Source organism: Triticum urartu, chromosome 1A (assembly GCF_056163025.1).
Source record: "Triticum urartu cultivar PI428250 chromosome 1A, HENAU_Tu73, whole genome shotgun sequence".
Lineage (NCBI taxonomy): Eukaryota > Viridiplantae > Streptophyta > Magnoliopsida > Poales > Poaceae > Triticum > Triticum urartu.
The window spans coordinates 514,463,975-514,479,576 of NC_141873.1; the positions used below are offsets into that span (position 1 = coordinate 514,463,975).

Below are 15,602 nucleotides of genomic sequence, written 5' to 3' on the forward strand. Positions count from 1 at the left end.
AAATAAAACAAAAGAACAGAAAAGGGTAAAAATAAATAAATAAACCAAAAGAAAACTTTTGAAATCCAATAGAGATAACATAGTAAAAACTAAAAAAACGTAGAGAATATTTACAAAATCGGGCAAAAGGTTCCTATAAGTTATCCAGGTCCGTAAAAATTTCCCAAAACCATATTGTAGGTCCGACCCACTAAGACAAATGGTGTATGCGAGGCTCTCTCTAGAATTTTTTTTGGGGGGGGGGGGGGGGGGGGGGGGGGGGATTCGCATTGGGGGAGGATTCGTATCCTCTTACGGCCTCTCGGCCCACCCCACCCTTATATACACAAGCCCGTGAGGCGTTTCTTCCTCCTCTCCTGTGATTCAAGCTTCGAGGTGTGTCCGCCATCTCAACTCTCAACCATGGAGGAGCAGGCGGACGGCATCGGCCTCCTCCCGGACTGCCTTCTAGGCACCATCGTCTCCATGCTCCCGCCCAAGGCCGCCGCCCGCACCACGCTGCTCTCGCGCCGATGGCGACACATCTGGCCGTCGCTGCCGCTAGACCTACAACACAACGCCGATTCGGACGCTCCTTTCCTGACCGCCGAGTCCATCAATTCCGTCCTCTCCTCGCACCGCGGCCCCATCCGCCGCTTCTGTGTGACTGATAGATCGCCGGCCGGAGTAAACACGTGGACACGAGGGAGATGAACGAGAGAGAGGTAGACGAAGACACCGGTATTTTGCGAGGCGCAACTGCCGTCCTCTTTTCTGTTTTTTTTTCTTTATTCTTTCGGCTGCACGCCCAACAGAACGTGGCCATTACATGCTAAGTCTCCGCATGATCCTATTCACCCGTGCCATCCCACGGAGGATCGCCAGGAGGCTGACCAACTCATCGAATCTAATCCTATGCGTGCACACACACGTGACAGGTCCTAATTATTTGCTACATGCAAACTAATTAAATGGAAAGCCAATGCATGCACGTACAAACACATACAGGTACAAACTAGTCTATAATGAACTAATGCATGGAGCTAAAGTCTAATGCAACATTTGGCAGACCTTGTAACAAGATTAGCACCAACAGTGACGACCCTCGACGGCGTCGGCACCTGCGCCTGGCTTCGAGCCCTAGCGGAGCGGCGCATCGACGACACCCTCATCGTGCGGTGGGCGTGCAGGTTCCAGCACCCCGTGCCCCGCACCCTGCTGGGCAAGGCCGCGGTTTCCATACGCCATCTGGATCTCCACTGCTGCCGCCTCGGCCCTTCTAATGTCCCCTATTCTCCGGTGCCGGCCTTGCCGAACCTCGACTATCTCTACCTGTCCGACGTGATCATCTCCGAGGCAGCGCTCCACCGCATGATCGAGGTCTGCCCTGTTCTCCGAGAGCTGCATCTCTTCATGATCCATGGACTCCACCACGTTTGCTTCCGCTCCTGCACCCTGACGACCATGTCCATGAGCACGCCCTGTGTCCCTCTCGATGAGTTCTTCGTAAGGGTATCTTCAACAGTTTGTATGTTAGCTTGTTGGTAAATATATCATGTCATCGACCAACACTTTAACATACAACAACTTCAATGGGTTGTATGTAGTTTGCCCATTAGGATGTGAGATAATAAATAAGGTGCTCTCTCATTCTACATTGGAGCTTGTGCAAAGGATGTTGGTTCATGTACATACAACCCTTCTCTCTTCCCTCATTTATTATATGACACATCATCAAAAATCCTATGTGGCAAAATTTACCAACAACTATCTTACAACCATTGAAGATGCCTTAAGGGACACGCCCGCCCTTCAAAGCATCACCTTCACGCACATTGATCTTTGGCGTATACCAAATTTTATTAATTTTGGTAAGCGAAGGCTTCCAGAGCTTGTGCTTAAGCTGCCGAGCTTGGGCTCGCCCAGCCTTACTACTTTTTCTAATAAGGTATATGCACTGACTATTTGTTATATTAGCACTTGTAACTTTGTAGTGACTGATCAATTAGCGATAATTCAGTTAAGTCCAAAACGTATTTTATGTTGTTGGTTTATCAATTTTAGCGGCCAAACATATAGATATCTAAATATTTTTTGGTTTCTACTTGATGCAGAAACCCTTGCCCTTTGTAACCTCGCTCGTTTCGGTATGAAATTCACAAACGGCGAAGAGCTGACCAAAGCTATACACCTCTTAACCTTATTCACATGTTTGCGACGTCTCGAGATATTGGTAACTATGCCGCATGCTTTGCTTTCTATTTGATTGTTTTACTTCATTTGCAATTTAAGTTCCCTATGCAACTTAAATTTGTGTTATATATATATATGGTTTAATTTTGTTTACCATCAAATAAGGTTTTTACAAACTTAGTTTTTTTAGAATTTACAAACTTGCTTTTTAATGTGTCCATTATAGGCATACGTTTATTAAAAAAAATCATGTTTAAACTTGTACCCAGTTATCAATAGTTCTAAATTTCGCACCAAATCCTTAATTTTCCTTTAGCTTTACTTTTCAGGGTCAACCATTGTATTCATCAGTTTCGCACAGAGAAGCTTAAATAAAACTATCAACTGACATTTTTTGATAGATGGAGAGATTGGAAGGTTTTAAGAAAATTCATTTGATATTCTTTTAATTGATTGCATTCAAATTGCTTCATAATGGATGCTTCTCGTTTTACACACACATACATGACTCAATGGTTAATGGAGAACTAGCAAGGAGTTAGGCCACTGGCTTACAAGACTTCCAAAAGGATGTTGATGTCTCAGGGCTGTTGCATGGTTCACAATTAAAAAGATAGCGAAAATAGAATGACAGATCATGTGGCTAGAGTTAAAGAATCTTAAGAGAGGATATTAGGTCCTTTGTAATATTTTAAGTGAGACAATATTTGGAATTTTTAAACATATGATGGACATTAGTAAGTTGACTACACAAGGTTTGTTATTGCATTGGAATTACAATTTGGTTGCTCATGTTCAGTGTGATACATAACTAGAGGAATTGGTTGGGTACATAAACTAACACCTAGAGCATGATTTTGACTTGTAGCTCATTTCGGTTGTTATTGTTTGTAATTTTTACATGAGTGTTGGTCTCCCATGAAAGTAGAGTGCATGTGTTTTTATATTAGGCCCCACATGTGAGTAAAATTACATTGTTTTATTTATGTCATTTGAAGTATTAGTCCACATTGGATAGGAGTGCTTTTCTTTATTTGTGAAGGTTGTTCATTCTACATATGAACTCACCACTAGCTTCAACATTTATAAGAATGATGATGAAAGGCAAACATTTTTATTACCTCTACATTAACAAGTGCCAACTATGTTACAATTTTGTGTTTATGACAGTGCTTCTACTTCGGTCCAAATAATGAAGCTGGTTGTGGAGATTGGAAACCGGCATCCGAGATGGTCATCTTGCAAAGTAAGCATCTAACGCATGTGCGACTGAGTGGATATTGTGGTACGGTTGGAGAGATAGATTTTGCAAGGTATCCTATGGTTAGAGCGCAATCTCTAAGGGCCATGGATGTCAGTCATTCCGTTGATTGGACCTCAAAGGATATCAGCCGCCAAACTGAGTTGATATGCGTGGAAGGGAAGGCCTCGCCATTGGCTGAGCTATTTTTCACTAGAAGCACCCAGCCAGATGACGTGCGAAGGAAAGTAGCTAGATATCTTCATACATTGCCCATGCTTTGATGAAATGTACACCCCCTTGGGTTTGGGTTGTATTTTCCTTGTAATCATGGTGTTATTATAGCTTGAAACTCTTTTCTAAGAATGGTTTTCATTTGTGTTAAGGGTGTGGCTACTGGTCAATCGACTCAAAGTGAATTTTGGGTCAGTCGATTGACTCCAAACTCTGTTTCAATTAAGCCTGATTAATTAGGCAGCCACATAAGCCCACGCAGCGTCCGCACAGGTGCAAGCTGGACCATGGGCTGCTCCAGTCCAATATTACGTCCAAGCCAGCCTATTCTTTTGTACATTAATTACGGCCTGCTCTAGCATAGTATTGGTCAAGCATTTGTAGATGACCAATGAATAGCACTCTCACACATATTTGCATGCAAATGGTTAGTGGCTATGTGTGCAATCACACATGTATATTATTTTTATACATGTGCAATCTCACCGATGAATAGCACTCTCACACAAGTTTATTTTTATGCATGCATATATTTGGAAAATGTTATTACTATGCAAAACTGAGAATAATATAGTGAGATTTCTGCAAAAAAAATGTTTTTTGAAAAGTAATGGATTAGTGACATCGGTATTATCCTTACAAAAGAAAAGAAATGAAAAATAAAACAAAAACAAAAAATGAAAAACTAAAACAAAATTTAAAAAATGATGTTTGTTCTATGGAAGAATAAATTCATGGCATTGGCATTACCCTTTCAGGAAGACAAAAACAAAAACAAAATAATGAAGTTTTCTAAGAAAGAATGAAACCCTTTAAGAAGAAAGAAAATGAAAGAGAAAAACACTTTCAAAACTTGCACGCAATTTGCACTGAAATTGCACTTTTTGAAATATGTAAAGAATAAGCATATAATGGTGCAATTTTTGCATCCTACTATAATTTACACATGGTGTAATTGAAATAATGTATTTCCTTTAAGAAGAAAGAAAATTTAAAAAACCTGCGCACTACTTTGCACCGAAATTGCACTTTATCATAATTTGCAAAAAATAATCATATAATCATAAAACTTTGGCACATATTATATAGTATTTGTATGTATATAATCACACTCAGCCAAAAACCTACAAAAAACAAAAAAATAACTAATAAAGGGGGAAAAGGAAAAAAGAAAAACGCAGCCCAGGAGAGCAAAAACGAGCTCAAGAAGCAATTTGACTGACATATATCTAAAGTGATGTGTTAATGGATTCCTTTTATGCAGATTACACACAGCCCAACTCACCACCAAAATGACACAGAAAAAAAAAACAGCACACTTCTCAAAGCAGAATCGGACGGCCATAAAATCGACCGACCCAAAAAGAATTTTCAGCTGTCTGACATATATCTAAAGTGATGTGTTAATGGATTCCTTTTATGCAGATTACATGGAGAAGTACAAATCCATGTAGTTTATTATGTCCTAACACCTGAAACAAGGGACAACGTTCTCCTATATGATTAGGATTGGTGCAGTTGAACCTAGTGGCAGAGAAAAGCACTTCTACCATGCACGGGACGTCCCGTGCATGGATCAACCGTTGACTCGGTTTGAGTTTAGGATGCATGCAAACTTACCAGTAGTATTTGTTATTCCTAGAGTAATATAATTATATATTCTGACAATCAATCAATCAACTTTACGGCTTCTCTCTCCTCATTTTTCTCTCACACCACATGCACACAGGGTGAGTTCTCTCTCCTACTCATTAGTACACATGCATTTGTTTTCAATCTTAAAATTGGAACAACTATATATGTTCAAATAAACTTCAGAAAAATATTCCATTTGTACATGTGTTTTTATTTCGATTTTATCTTCAAAATAAGCCCAATATTGAATATGCTTCGACAAAGTTCAAATTTCAAAGTTGAACTAAAACCATGACAAAAATTATAAAATGGAGGGAGTATAATTTTGTTATAAATAATATGAAACATTTAATTTTTAAATAAAACTCAACTAGATGAAACTAACTAGGAAATATCACGTTACGACATATTATGTGAAAGAAATCAATGTGTGTGATGTCAGGATGCTATATTTTACCTGTTTAATATTGTGATGGCACATATCCCAACGAAACAAGGGAGTGGTGGATGCATGCACGGTAGATACCGTGCATGGTAGAAAAACCAGTCTCCCTAGTGGCAGGATCGGCTACAGACCCATGTGTGATTGCATTTGATGCATACTCATGTCATGTGCTTCACTGTTTTGGTTCCTGTATACATGATATACCTACATTTGTTTATGACATGTTATGGCGCAAAATTCTATGATGTTGCTTCAGATCTTTTTTGAAATATCGGCCAGGTATTGACTGAGCCGGGCATCAGAGTGTGCAACCAGTGCCCAGCTGAGCCTTTCAGCATAAGCGGCAGGTTCTTCACGGCGTGTAGGTCATCGTCGTTCACCACTTGGACCACGAGCATATAATCACCTATCCAAATCGCGGGATCCGTGGAACCGTCGTACTTGACATAGTTCGTGAGCTTAAAAGTTCAGCGGGAAGGGACGGGCGACCACCCAATCCTAGAAAGACGACGAGCACACCCTGGAGAGCCCCCCTATTTCTCGGAGAGCGTCAATGGTTTGGTGTGCGTCATTGATGCCAGCATCCTCATCGTATCTGGAGAAAGCCGGCCTATACCAGACCGTGGCCTGCCCGTGTAGCCTAGCTATCTGCTCAGCTGACGTCTCATGGCAGCGTGGGGGGGCGTGGCGTGGTATGCCCGGACTGGTAGATCGTCCAGGGTGTGTCGTCCTTGGGCGATGTCGGGTGACATTTCTTGGATGGGATCTTGACTTGCCCAACTTCAGATGTCCATGCTGCCCACATCGTGAGATACATCAGCATGGCTTTTCGTGCGACGTCCCGCCACCTCGGGAGCGCCTTTGTTCTTATTGTCCAGTCGGAGGCTATTTATCCAAAACCATCACATTTGGGGCTAGAGTAACAACTTGGTACCAGATTTAAGCCAGGGCACAGAAAACCATCGAAATTGTGCCTAATGTGTAACGCGGGGCACTGATAGTCTAATAACATCGCGAAAACAGTGAAACTGACAAGTTGGGCCCACCTGTCAGGCTGACGTGGCATGCTTAGGTGGACAATATGCTGAGCTGGACAAGGGTCCCACCTGTCAATGACTCATGTGTTTATTTTTTTACCTTTTCTTTTTATTTCTTCCCTCTTTTCCTCCATGGGCATTTCAACAAACATGTTGTGAGCGTCCATTGCTTCTTCCCTGTCTCCGGCCGAGCTCCGTCGTGACTGATTCTTCTCCGTCGCCGAGTTGTGTGCGCCGCCGGGCGACACGTACACGCGATGGAGACCAGGTCGCGTTCCCGAGCCGTGTGGTGGAACTGGCCGCCTCCCTCGGCGCCGTGCAAGGCGTGCCCGAGAAGCCCCTGAAGCACGGGTCGCGCAAAAGCTCGGGCGGCGCCCATGGTGTTCTTATGCAGTTGGGGATGCGACGGTGGTCTCGGGCCGCCCTTGTCGAGCATCGCCGACGCTAGCGCACCCGCCGCCAACGGCCGGAGGCAGGAGAAGACGGTGGGCGCACATGGCAGACCCGTGGGCGGCGCACGGCCGGCGCAACAGCGAGCTGAGGTGCGGCTCGTGCGGCGGCTGGTGGAGCAGCTCGGCACGACGGCGCCGCCGTCCGCCGTGCGCAGCAGCACACCAGCTCCAACACTCGGCCACTGCGGCGCTCCCGTCGGGGCCGTGGACGCACTCGGCCACTGCGGCGCTCCCGTCGAGGCCGTGGACACACTCGGCTCGGGTGGACACGACTTCCTGCGCCGCACCTCGTCGCAGGGGCGCTGGAGCCAAGGAAGAACGGCGTGGTGGCCGGACGCTCGGGAACGGGTCCGACGAAGGGAGGCGGGGATCTGGCGCTTGAGGCAGAGGGGAAGAAGGTGGATGACGGAATCTAGCGGCCGGAGGTAGCCGTAGGGACGCGCTGGGACGGTTCCCTCGCTGGATCGGGCGGCGTCGAGCCGTCGTGGTCGTCTTCTTCCGCCGGGAGTCTGACATGCTCGTCGTTGACCCTCCAGTTCGTACATAGAGAGGGGAAGAGACGGGAGGAGGAAGAAGTAGGTGGGGGTTGCCAGTGGGACCCGTGTCCACCTAAGCAATTTGTACAAGTAGACATGCCACATCGGACCGACAAGTGAGTCCAACCGGCCAGTTTCGCTGTTTTCGCGAGATTATCACAGCATTAGTGCTCCGCGTTATGCATTAGGCACAATTTCGGTAGTTTTCTGTGCCCTGGCTTAAATCCGGTACCAAGTTGTTACCCTAGCTCCAAGTGTGATAGTTTTGGATAAATAACTCTCCAGTCGGCCATCACAACGGAGAGGCCAATCTCCTACACTAGGGTGCAGATCTGTAGCCCACTTGTGTTTAGAAACCACACTGTAGTCTGCAGTGGCGTCCAAGTCCTTCATCGGGTTACGGCCTTCCTTGGCCGATGCCTTCTTGGTCGCCTCCTACTTCTTCTTGTTTTTCAGATTATCCTCGTACTGCAATATCTGCTGCCAGCGGTCATCGACGGCCTACATCCATTGGAGCAACCGGTTTGTTGTCCCTGACTACCTTATTGGCCGATCTGGCCAGCCTCTCACGATATTCATCGTGGCGTGGGATGTCGAGCGATTCATTCAGAATGTCTTCATCAAAGGGACCAAACACATTATTGGGATCCCCATTCTCATCACGTGAACCATCACTTGAAGGGCTGTCAGGGGCGCTGATGCTGTTTCCATTGGTGTTTGGCATGTCCACCATGTAGATGTCGTGTGTAGAGGTCTCCTTCCACTTGCCTGAGGGCGTTGTGGCTGGTGGTTGGATGTTCATGGACTCGTCGACCTCCTCTTCTGTGGTGTCAACCTCATCGGTGGTTCCTTCGAGGACGTCGGTGGGATCTTTGACGTTGGCAGTGATCTGGGTGTTGGGTGGGTAAAAAATTGACTTTCTCTGGCAACTCCGGGATTTGATTTGACATAAATATTGGAAGATCCAACGTCTACTGCTCCTCGATCCGGTGAGATGCCAACCTGAGAAGATCAGCTGTCCGCGGAACCACGGTGTACTCTGTGTTGCTGAATCTTAAGATCAAGCCTAGAGCGAAGGCTTCGACTTGGCCGAGGTAGCTAGTTAAGTTGGCGACAAGGGTGATGTTGCCTAAGACGAACATCTGGGCCAAGCGCGATGATCGTGATGGAACCAATTTGAGCGTTCATTTGCACTCCATCGCACCGTGGTGTTCACCTAGTAGGACTTGCATGGGCCACAACTATCAAAACTAAATCCAACAGATCCCTCGGTAGTGTATCCTAAACTAGGCTACTTGGCGCGATGGTAACAAAGACGAGGAGATTCAGGCTCTCTAGAGGAAATAATACCCTACGTCCTAGTTGTGTTTTATTGCGTTGGAGTGCATCGAGGGTACCATTGTAAGTTGTTTATCTACAAGCCTGGTGCCTGGCTTATGTAGCATACTCGAGGTCCTAGGGTACATGGATCCTAGTCGGCTATGTACGGGGAGGTAGAATTCTCCATGACCCTGGCTTCTTATCTTGCACGTCAAACCTTTTGGAATCTTCGCGTGGTACACCATGGCCCGCCCAAAGTGGCCCTGGATGGAACCAGACCGTGACCCCCCGTGATGAGAGGCCCCTTAGTCAGGGCACCATCATCATATGCCATGAATGAGGGTTGGTGACGGCCGCATGGCAGGCTCTAAGCACGCGGTTGTAGCTCGAAGGCGGCGGTGGTGCGATGAGACGGGGTGGCGGAGCAACGTCGAGACATGGCGTGAAGCACTTGGATGTCGTGATAGGGGAGGATGTGGTGGCGTAAGGTGATCAGGGAGCGACTACACGCTGAACAACTCGGAGGACACGTGGGGCCGGTGCCAAAGGGATGGTCACGTTGTCACCGGCATGGCATTGGTTGGTGGCTGTGCCGGCGCGCGGAGGGAGTTGGACGTAGTCCGACGGTGGCACGGGGGCGTTGGGAGAACTAGGTTCGGCGTGAAAGTTTATTGGCGCCAGCAATCCCAATTTTAAAGTGTCTTATATTTTTTCTCTCTCTCCTTCAACTAGTATAAAGGCTCCTTCATATGTCTTTTTTAAAAATTTAGGGATACAAGGGTGCTTAGGCAATCTGTTAGAGTGCTATCTTTTTTGGCAAAAATGTTAAGAGTGTTTTGTTACCCTCGAGCCTTTATATTGGCAATTAGTCCCTCCGTTCCTTTATATAAGATGTATTTATTTTTTTAATAAAGTTTCATAATGTAAGGTGCATTTCTTCCAATTCCTTAAAAATCTGTTTTTAGCCCTCTAGTAAAAAGGAAAGTGTCTTTTCCCCGATGCATGTATCTCTTTTTGTAAAGGGATAAAGGATCTCTCTCCTGATTGTGCATATATCTTACTTTCCTAGCTTAAATGATTTACTTGACACTAATAAATGATTTAGCTAGGGTTAATTTTGTCCTAACTTGTGTATAATTATATGCCTTGGTCACTGTGCTGAAAATTATACACCTTACATAAAAGGAATGGATGAAGTATTATGTTAGAGGGTGCGTGCTTTCAAGAATCTAGAGTTTTTTTTTCTCTAGAGAATTTCGATCTATGCATAATCAATTATGGCAGTGCATACAACACTAGCGGTAAAGAAAATTACAGCCAGATATGTGGACCTGCTATGCTCTTGCTGTTTCTTGGATCGTGATGGTTGGATTTACTGGAACAAGAATGTTGGAGGGTGCGTGCTTTCGGGGATCTAGGGTTGTTCTTACTTTTTTTTTGGTTATTGATGGAACAAGAATGTTGGAGGGTACATAGAAATCGTCGCGAGCCTGGAGCAAAGCAACCAGACATGCCGTAAAAAATAAGGACCAGTCTCACCGTAGGGAGAGGGTCTACACCGGCGCACCCCGGGTCCCCGAGTTACGGAGGGAGAGAGGACAGGACCCAAAGGCTCTGTCCGGACCACTTGATCCTTTGCGTGGGTCCCTCCGCCTCAGGCGCAAGAATCTTTCCTTCCCAAGCCTCCGCCCGCGTGGGCTAGTTCTTTTCAGCGATTTTCTCAGAATCGTCCCCCTCCCCAGCTTCTTCCAGAATCGTCACTTCATATATATATATATATATTTTACAAGCATATCTAGTTAAGGTCTAATTAGCTAGGATTGTAAAAAAAACATATGGAGTAGTGATTCTGGGAGAAGCTGGGGAGAGGGACGATTCTGAACTGGCCCTAAATCGAATCCGAATCGCGGACCCGAGCGTTGCGGTGTCGCACTGCCGTCTTCTGCCCGTCCGGCGTGCCCATGCCCATGCGTCATATGGCGTCGACCTCGATAGTTCAGTCAGTTCGGGCGTGTTTGGTTCGAGTTTGCAATAGTAGTTGCATTTCATGTTCATCTTCAGCTAGTCTGGTTCTGAAAAAACAGCAACATATGCGATATTTGTAAATTGTTTGGTTGCCTTCTTATAGTATTCCTGCATTAGATAATACACAAATGCACTTTGTTTGGTTGCCAGCATTAGCCCAAGCGGCACATGAACACGGTGTTTGGTTGCCCGCATGTGATATGATTAAGAACTAGCACTTGCACTTAGCACACAGGGTTAAGAGCTAGCAGAGGGAGGGGAGAAGAAATGCAGTGTGCGTCGGACAATGGCGACTGCGGTGGCTAGTGGCCGTGGCGCCGTGTCCGACATGGCAAGCATGGAGTCGTGGACGAGCGACCCCGTCGACGGCACGGCGAGCGACACCGGGGCGAACTAGTTACGGCGCTCGCGCAAAGCCAGTCGACAGAGGAGGAGAATGCAGTGCTCGCACCATGGTATCGTCAGTGCAGTGAACGAGAGAGGAGGCTAAGATGATCGACGCCGGAAACGACTCTAGTGTAGTAGGGCGCGAGAGAGGAGGTCAAGATGATCGACCCTGTCGACGACGCGGCGAACTGCAGTGTGCACGGAGGCAGAGGACACAAGAAAACAGTGTGTGCGCCATTGCAGTGTCAATGCAGTAGGAGGACAACAGAGAGTATGCCGAGATGAGCGACACCGGAAATGACTCTAGTGTAGTAGGACGTGGGCAAAGAGATCAAGGGGAAGGGCGTCGGCGTCGAGGGGGGCGAATAGGAGGGCTTTGAGCAGAGGACAGAGGAGCTCGACATGGCGGCGTTAGTGCAATAGACTGTTGTTTAAAGAGAGATGAAGCTATGATCGTCGAAACCAAAAACTTACAACACGAATGTGGTGAGGAACTATGAGATTAGGCTGCTGATCAAAGGAAATTTTAAATAATCGATCGTGGGCAATGAATTTGACATAATTCTTTCATAATAGCTTCAAACGAGAACACGAAATAAAGTACCTCCGACTGACCAAACTACGAACCGATCGCTTAAATGGAACCATAGCATCGAAATGCATTTTTTCGTGTAGAGCTTATCTCGAATCGAAGCATCGTTGTGTAGGTCAAAGAGACAAGGAGGAAAGGAGATTAGAGAGAAGTTTACCCGAGGTTCAAGAAGACCTCACCTAATCACCTCGCATCCCTCACGTCTCCGCTTGTGCAAGGGCCCGCTCGCCTGCGCTCATCTCTGCTTGGCTCGCAAGAAACTGCTGATGTGAACGTTTTCAGCATGCCAAGCCCAAAGATGCTTTAAAAAGTGGCTGGATTCTTTTCGTACGGGCCTGATTAAAATATATGCACGCTACCAAACACGTCCTTCCTGTCACCGACGAACCCCACTCGCAGCACAGGCCGATATGTAATCTCATCCCGCCATACTAAACAATCTTATCTGAACCTCTCGCTTTACCTCAAAAAAAAAAAAGACCTGAACCTCTGGCTCCTCCCAGCACCCTTGCACGATACGGTACGGTACGGAGGAGAAACACAAACAAACATTCCAACCGAACTCCCATCCAATCCAACCACGATCGCGCTCGAGCTGGTTCGTTTACGATCGCAATCGCCTCCTAATTACGTTATCTTCCAGCATCCCCCGCCGACCGTGCCCAGCCCATTATTCCTCTTATTCCTTTGCTTTCCCCCGCGGTCTCAGTCCGGTCCCTTTCCCCATTCCAAACAGGCCCAAGCTGCCTTCGATAACGAACTTGCCCACCGCCCCCGGGCGCACGGCGAGACCCAATCCCTGTCCATCGCGGTCCATCAACATGACACCTGCAGGGTTTGGGTATGGATATTACGTGCCCATATCTGCACCCATCTCAAAAAAATTCACCCATCCCCGTATCCGTACCCACGCACCGGGTTTCAAACTGTTCCCGTATGCGTACCCGCAGGTAAAAACTACCCAGCTAGGTGTGTATGTTTGAGCATTTACATTTTCGTATTTTGACACATATTGACAGCATCTCAGCACCTACATACAATATTCCATCACATATACCCATCTAGGAGATCAGGAGAAGGAGCAGGCCGGAGGCGGCTGGTTGCTTTCATGCACGCAGCGGCGGTGGCTTGGCGGCAGCACGGCGCCGACCGCCTAGGGTTAGCAAGTGGGCGCGATTTGATGGTGTGTGTGAGGTTCAACTGCCTAGGGTTAGCAAGTGGGTGCGATTTGATAGTGTGTATGAGGTGCAAGGGGGTGGGGCGCAATTTTGGATCCGGAATTTGGAGGGGGCGGGGCGTGGTTGGGTCCAGTAGCAGCTTAGGCTTTTTTTATCTAAGTCAATGACACATGAGACCTATTTGATATGGTTATTATTATATGGGTTTGAGGGTTTGCATGTATGGGTATTGCCTTCCCATACCCGTACCCGCCTAACCCATTGGGTATGATTTTTCTCATTTAAAAACCCATAGGTGTTTTAATTTCTCATATCCTTATTCTATTAGGATTTTTATCTGTTCGCAGGTAGCGGGTACTCGTTGCCACGTTGAGCCGTCCATCGCCACCACCTCCTTGTGTACCCGCTCGTGGGGTGGGCCCGGTGCTGACCCGGCCCCACGAACCCGGAACCCACCGAGAGAAAGAAAGAAAAGCTAGCCGAGCCGCCCCACCGCCCACGCTATTTACCACCTCGTTCTACGCGCGGCGACACAGACGAGAGCAGAGAGAGCCAGACTAGTCCGAGCGCGCGCGAGAGAGGTATGAAGGGGGGAGAGGCGCCGGCGCCGGCGGCGACGGTGGTGGTGGGGGAGGAGCACTGCGAGGCGGAGGACAGGGAGCTGACGGTGCGCAAGACCACGCTCTTCTCCCCGGGGGACGGGCTGGAGGCCTACGACCACCGCACGGGCGCGCTGGCCTTCCGCCTCGAGACGTACGGCCGGGGAGGCGCCTGCGGCGGGGGCGCGGCGGCGGGGGATCTGGCGCTGCTGGGCGCCGCGGGGGACCCCGTGCTCACCGTCCGCAGGCGCCGCCCCAGCCTGCACCACCGCTGGGACGGCTTCCTGGGCGACGGGGGGGCCGCGGGCGGCGCCAAGCCGCTCTTCTCCGCGCGCCGCTCCTCCATCCTCGGCGCCGGGGCCGGGGTCCTCGTCGACCTCCTCGCCCCCGCCCACTCCCCCGCCGCCAAGGAGTTCCGCGTCGACGGGTCCTTCCCCAGGCGGTGCTGCCGCGTGGTGGCGGTGGCCTCCTCGGGCGGCGCGGGCGAGGTGGAGGAGGGGGAGGACCAGGAGACGGTGGTGGCGGAGGTGCGCAGGAAGGTGGACGAGGGCGCGCACGTGGTGCTCGGCCGCGACGTGTTCGTGCTGTGGGTGCGCGCCGGCTTCGACGCCGCCTTCGCCATGGGGATCGTGCTCGTGCTCGGCCGCATCACCGGGGACGAGCTCGACGGCGTCCTCGGCGAGGAGCTGCTCCTCGAGGCCACCTCGCCGGTGTAGTGGTAGCCACTAGGCTCCCCGTGGTTGCCTGGTCCTCTGTCCCCCTCCATTGGTCTGCGCAGGCAGGCAGGGTGGGTGATGCGCATCTCGCGGACGGACTCCTGGCTGGCATTGTTGCCTGGCAAGCAAAGCTTGGATTGGATCGAGCTTGTAGCTTTGAGTGAACATGGACAAGATCTCCACTGCACTGCACTGTTTGATTATTACATTAGTTTTGATATAATTATAAAAGTACTATCTGGAATTGTTAAACAGGGTGTTATGAAAGTCTTCTATACCTACTGAAGATTCGGATCCATCGCTCATGACTACTGCAATTAAGCGATATATCTGGTGCAAAGCGTAACCGCGCGCGCTGAATTTACTCTAATGTGGTAAAATTTTCAAAAATTGACTGCAATTCATCCTAAAACGATGCTATAAACCAGAGCCGACTGCATTGTCTTCTATCTCGATTGCCTCGTATAATATTGGTGATCCACCTGAGCTACCTCACCACGAGGTGTGCGTATTTGGAAATTCAGAGTCAGCGAGTTGGAAACTGGGAACAACGTGGTGTGGCAGTGAAGAGAAGGCCGTGCTTTCAGACTGAGAAATTAAGGCCTCTTTTGGTTCATATGATAGGATTATCATAGGAATAGAAATCTTATAGGAAATGAGATGACATGTATCTCAAATCCTATGAATAGTAATAGGAAACAAGATGTCATTTGGTTGACACCAAAGGAATTTTTTCATTGAGTCTAGGCTCTTTTTTATTTTCCTATGAAATGTGAAGAATAGGAACCAATCCTATGTAGGAATAGGAATCCATTCCTATAACCAAAGGGCTTTAAAGGAAAAAATCCTATAAGGATCCTATCCTCTAGAATTCCTATGAAATTTCTCTAAACCAAAGGAGAGATCCCCTCTACCTACAAAAGATTCGGGTTTGGTCATGCGACTGGTTCCAATAGCTCATGAGTCATGACTTGTGTAAATTAAGAGGTACTCCACTAGTACAAGCTAAATTACCACTAGTGATAGCAAATTTA

General features: G+C 47.9%; 1 protein-coding gene and 1 pseudogene across 1 annotated transcript; both read left to right on the plus strand.

Moving 5' to 3' along the window:
• The first annotated feature begins 402 nt into the window (after positions 1-402).
• On the plus strand, positions 403-3,696 carry LOC125533017 (putative F-box/LRR-repeat protein At3g18150; annotated as a pseudogene).
• Positions 3,697-13,762: 10,066 nt separating this feature from the next.
• LOC125524071 (protein LURP-one-related 5) lies at positions 13,763-14,854 on the plus strand. Its single transcript, XM_048689145.2, has one exon. It carries the CDS (start codon positions 13,837-13,839, stop codon positions 14,566-14,568), a length of 732 nt encoding a protein of 243 aa, XP_048545102.1. The 5' UTR covers positions 13,763-13,836; the 3' UTR covers positions 14,569-14,854.
• The last annotated feature ends 748 nt before the right edge of the window (positions 14,855-15,602 follow it).

Coding starts and splice junctions, on each gene's coding strand:
- LOC125524071 (XM_048689145.2), top strand. CDS start 13,837: ATGAAGGGGGGAGAGGCGCCGGCGCCGGCGGCGACGGTGGTGGTGGGG.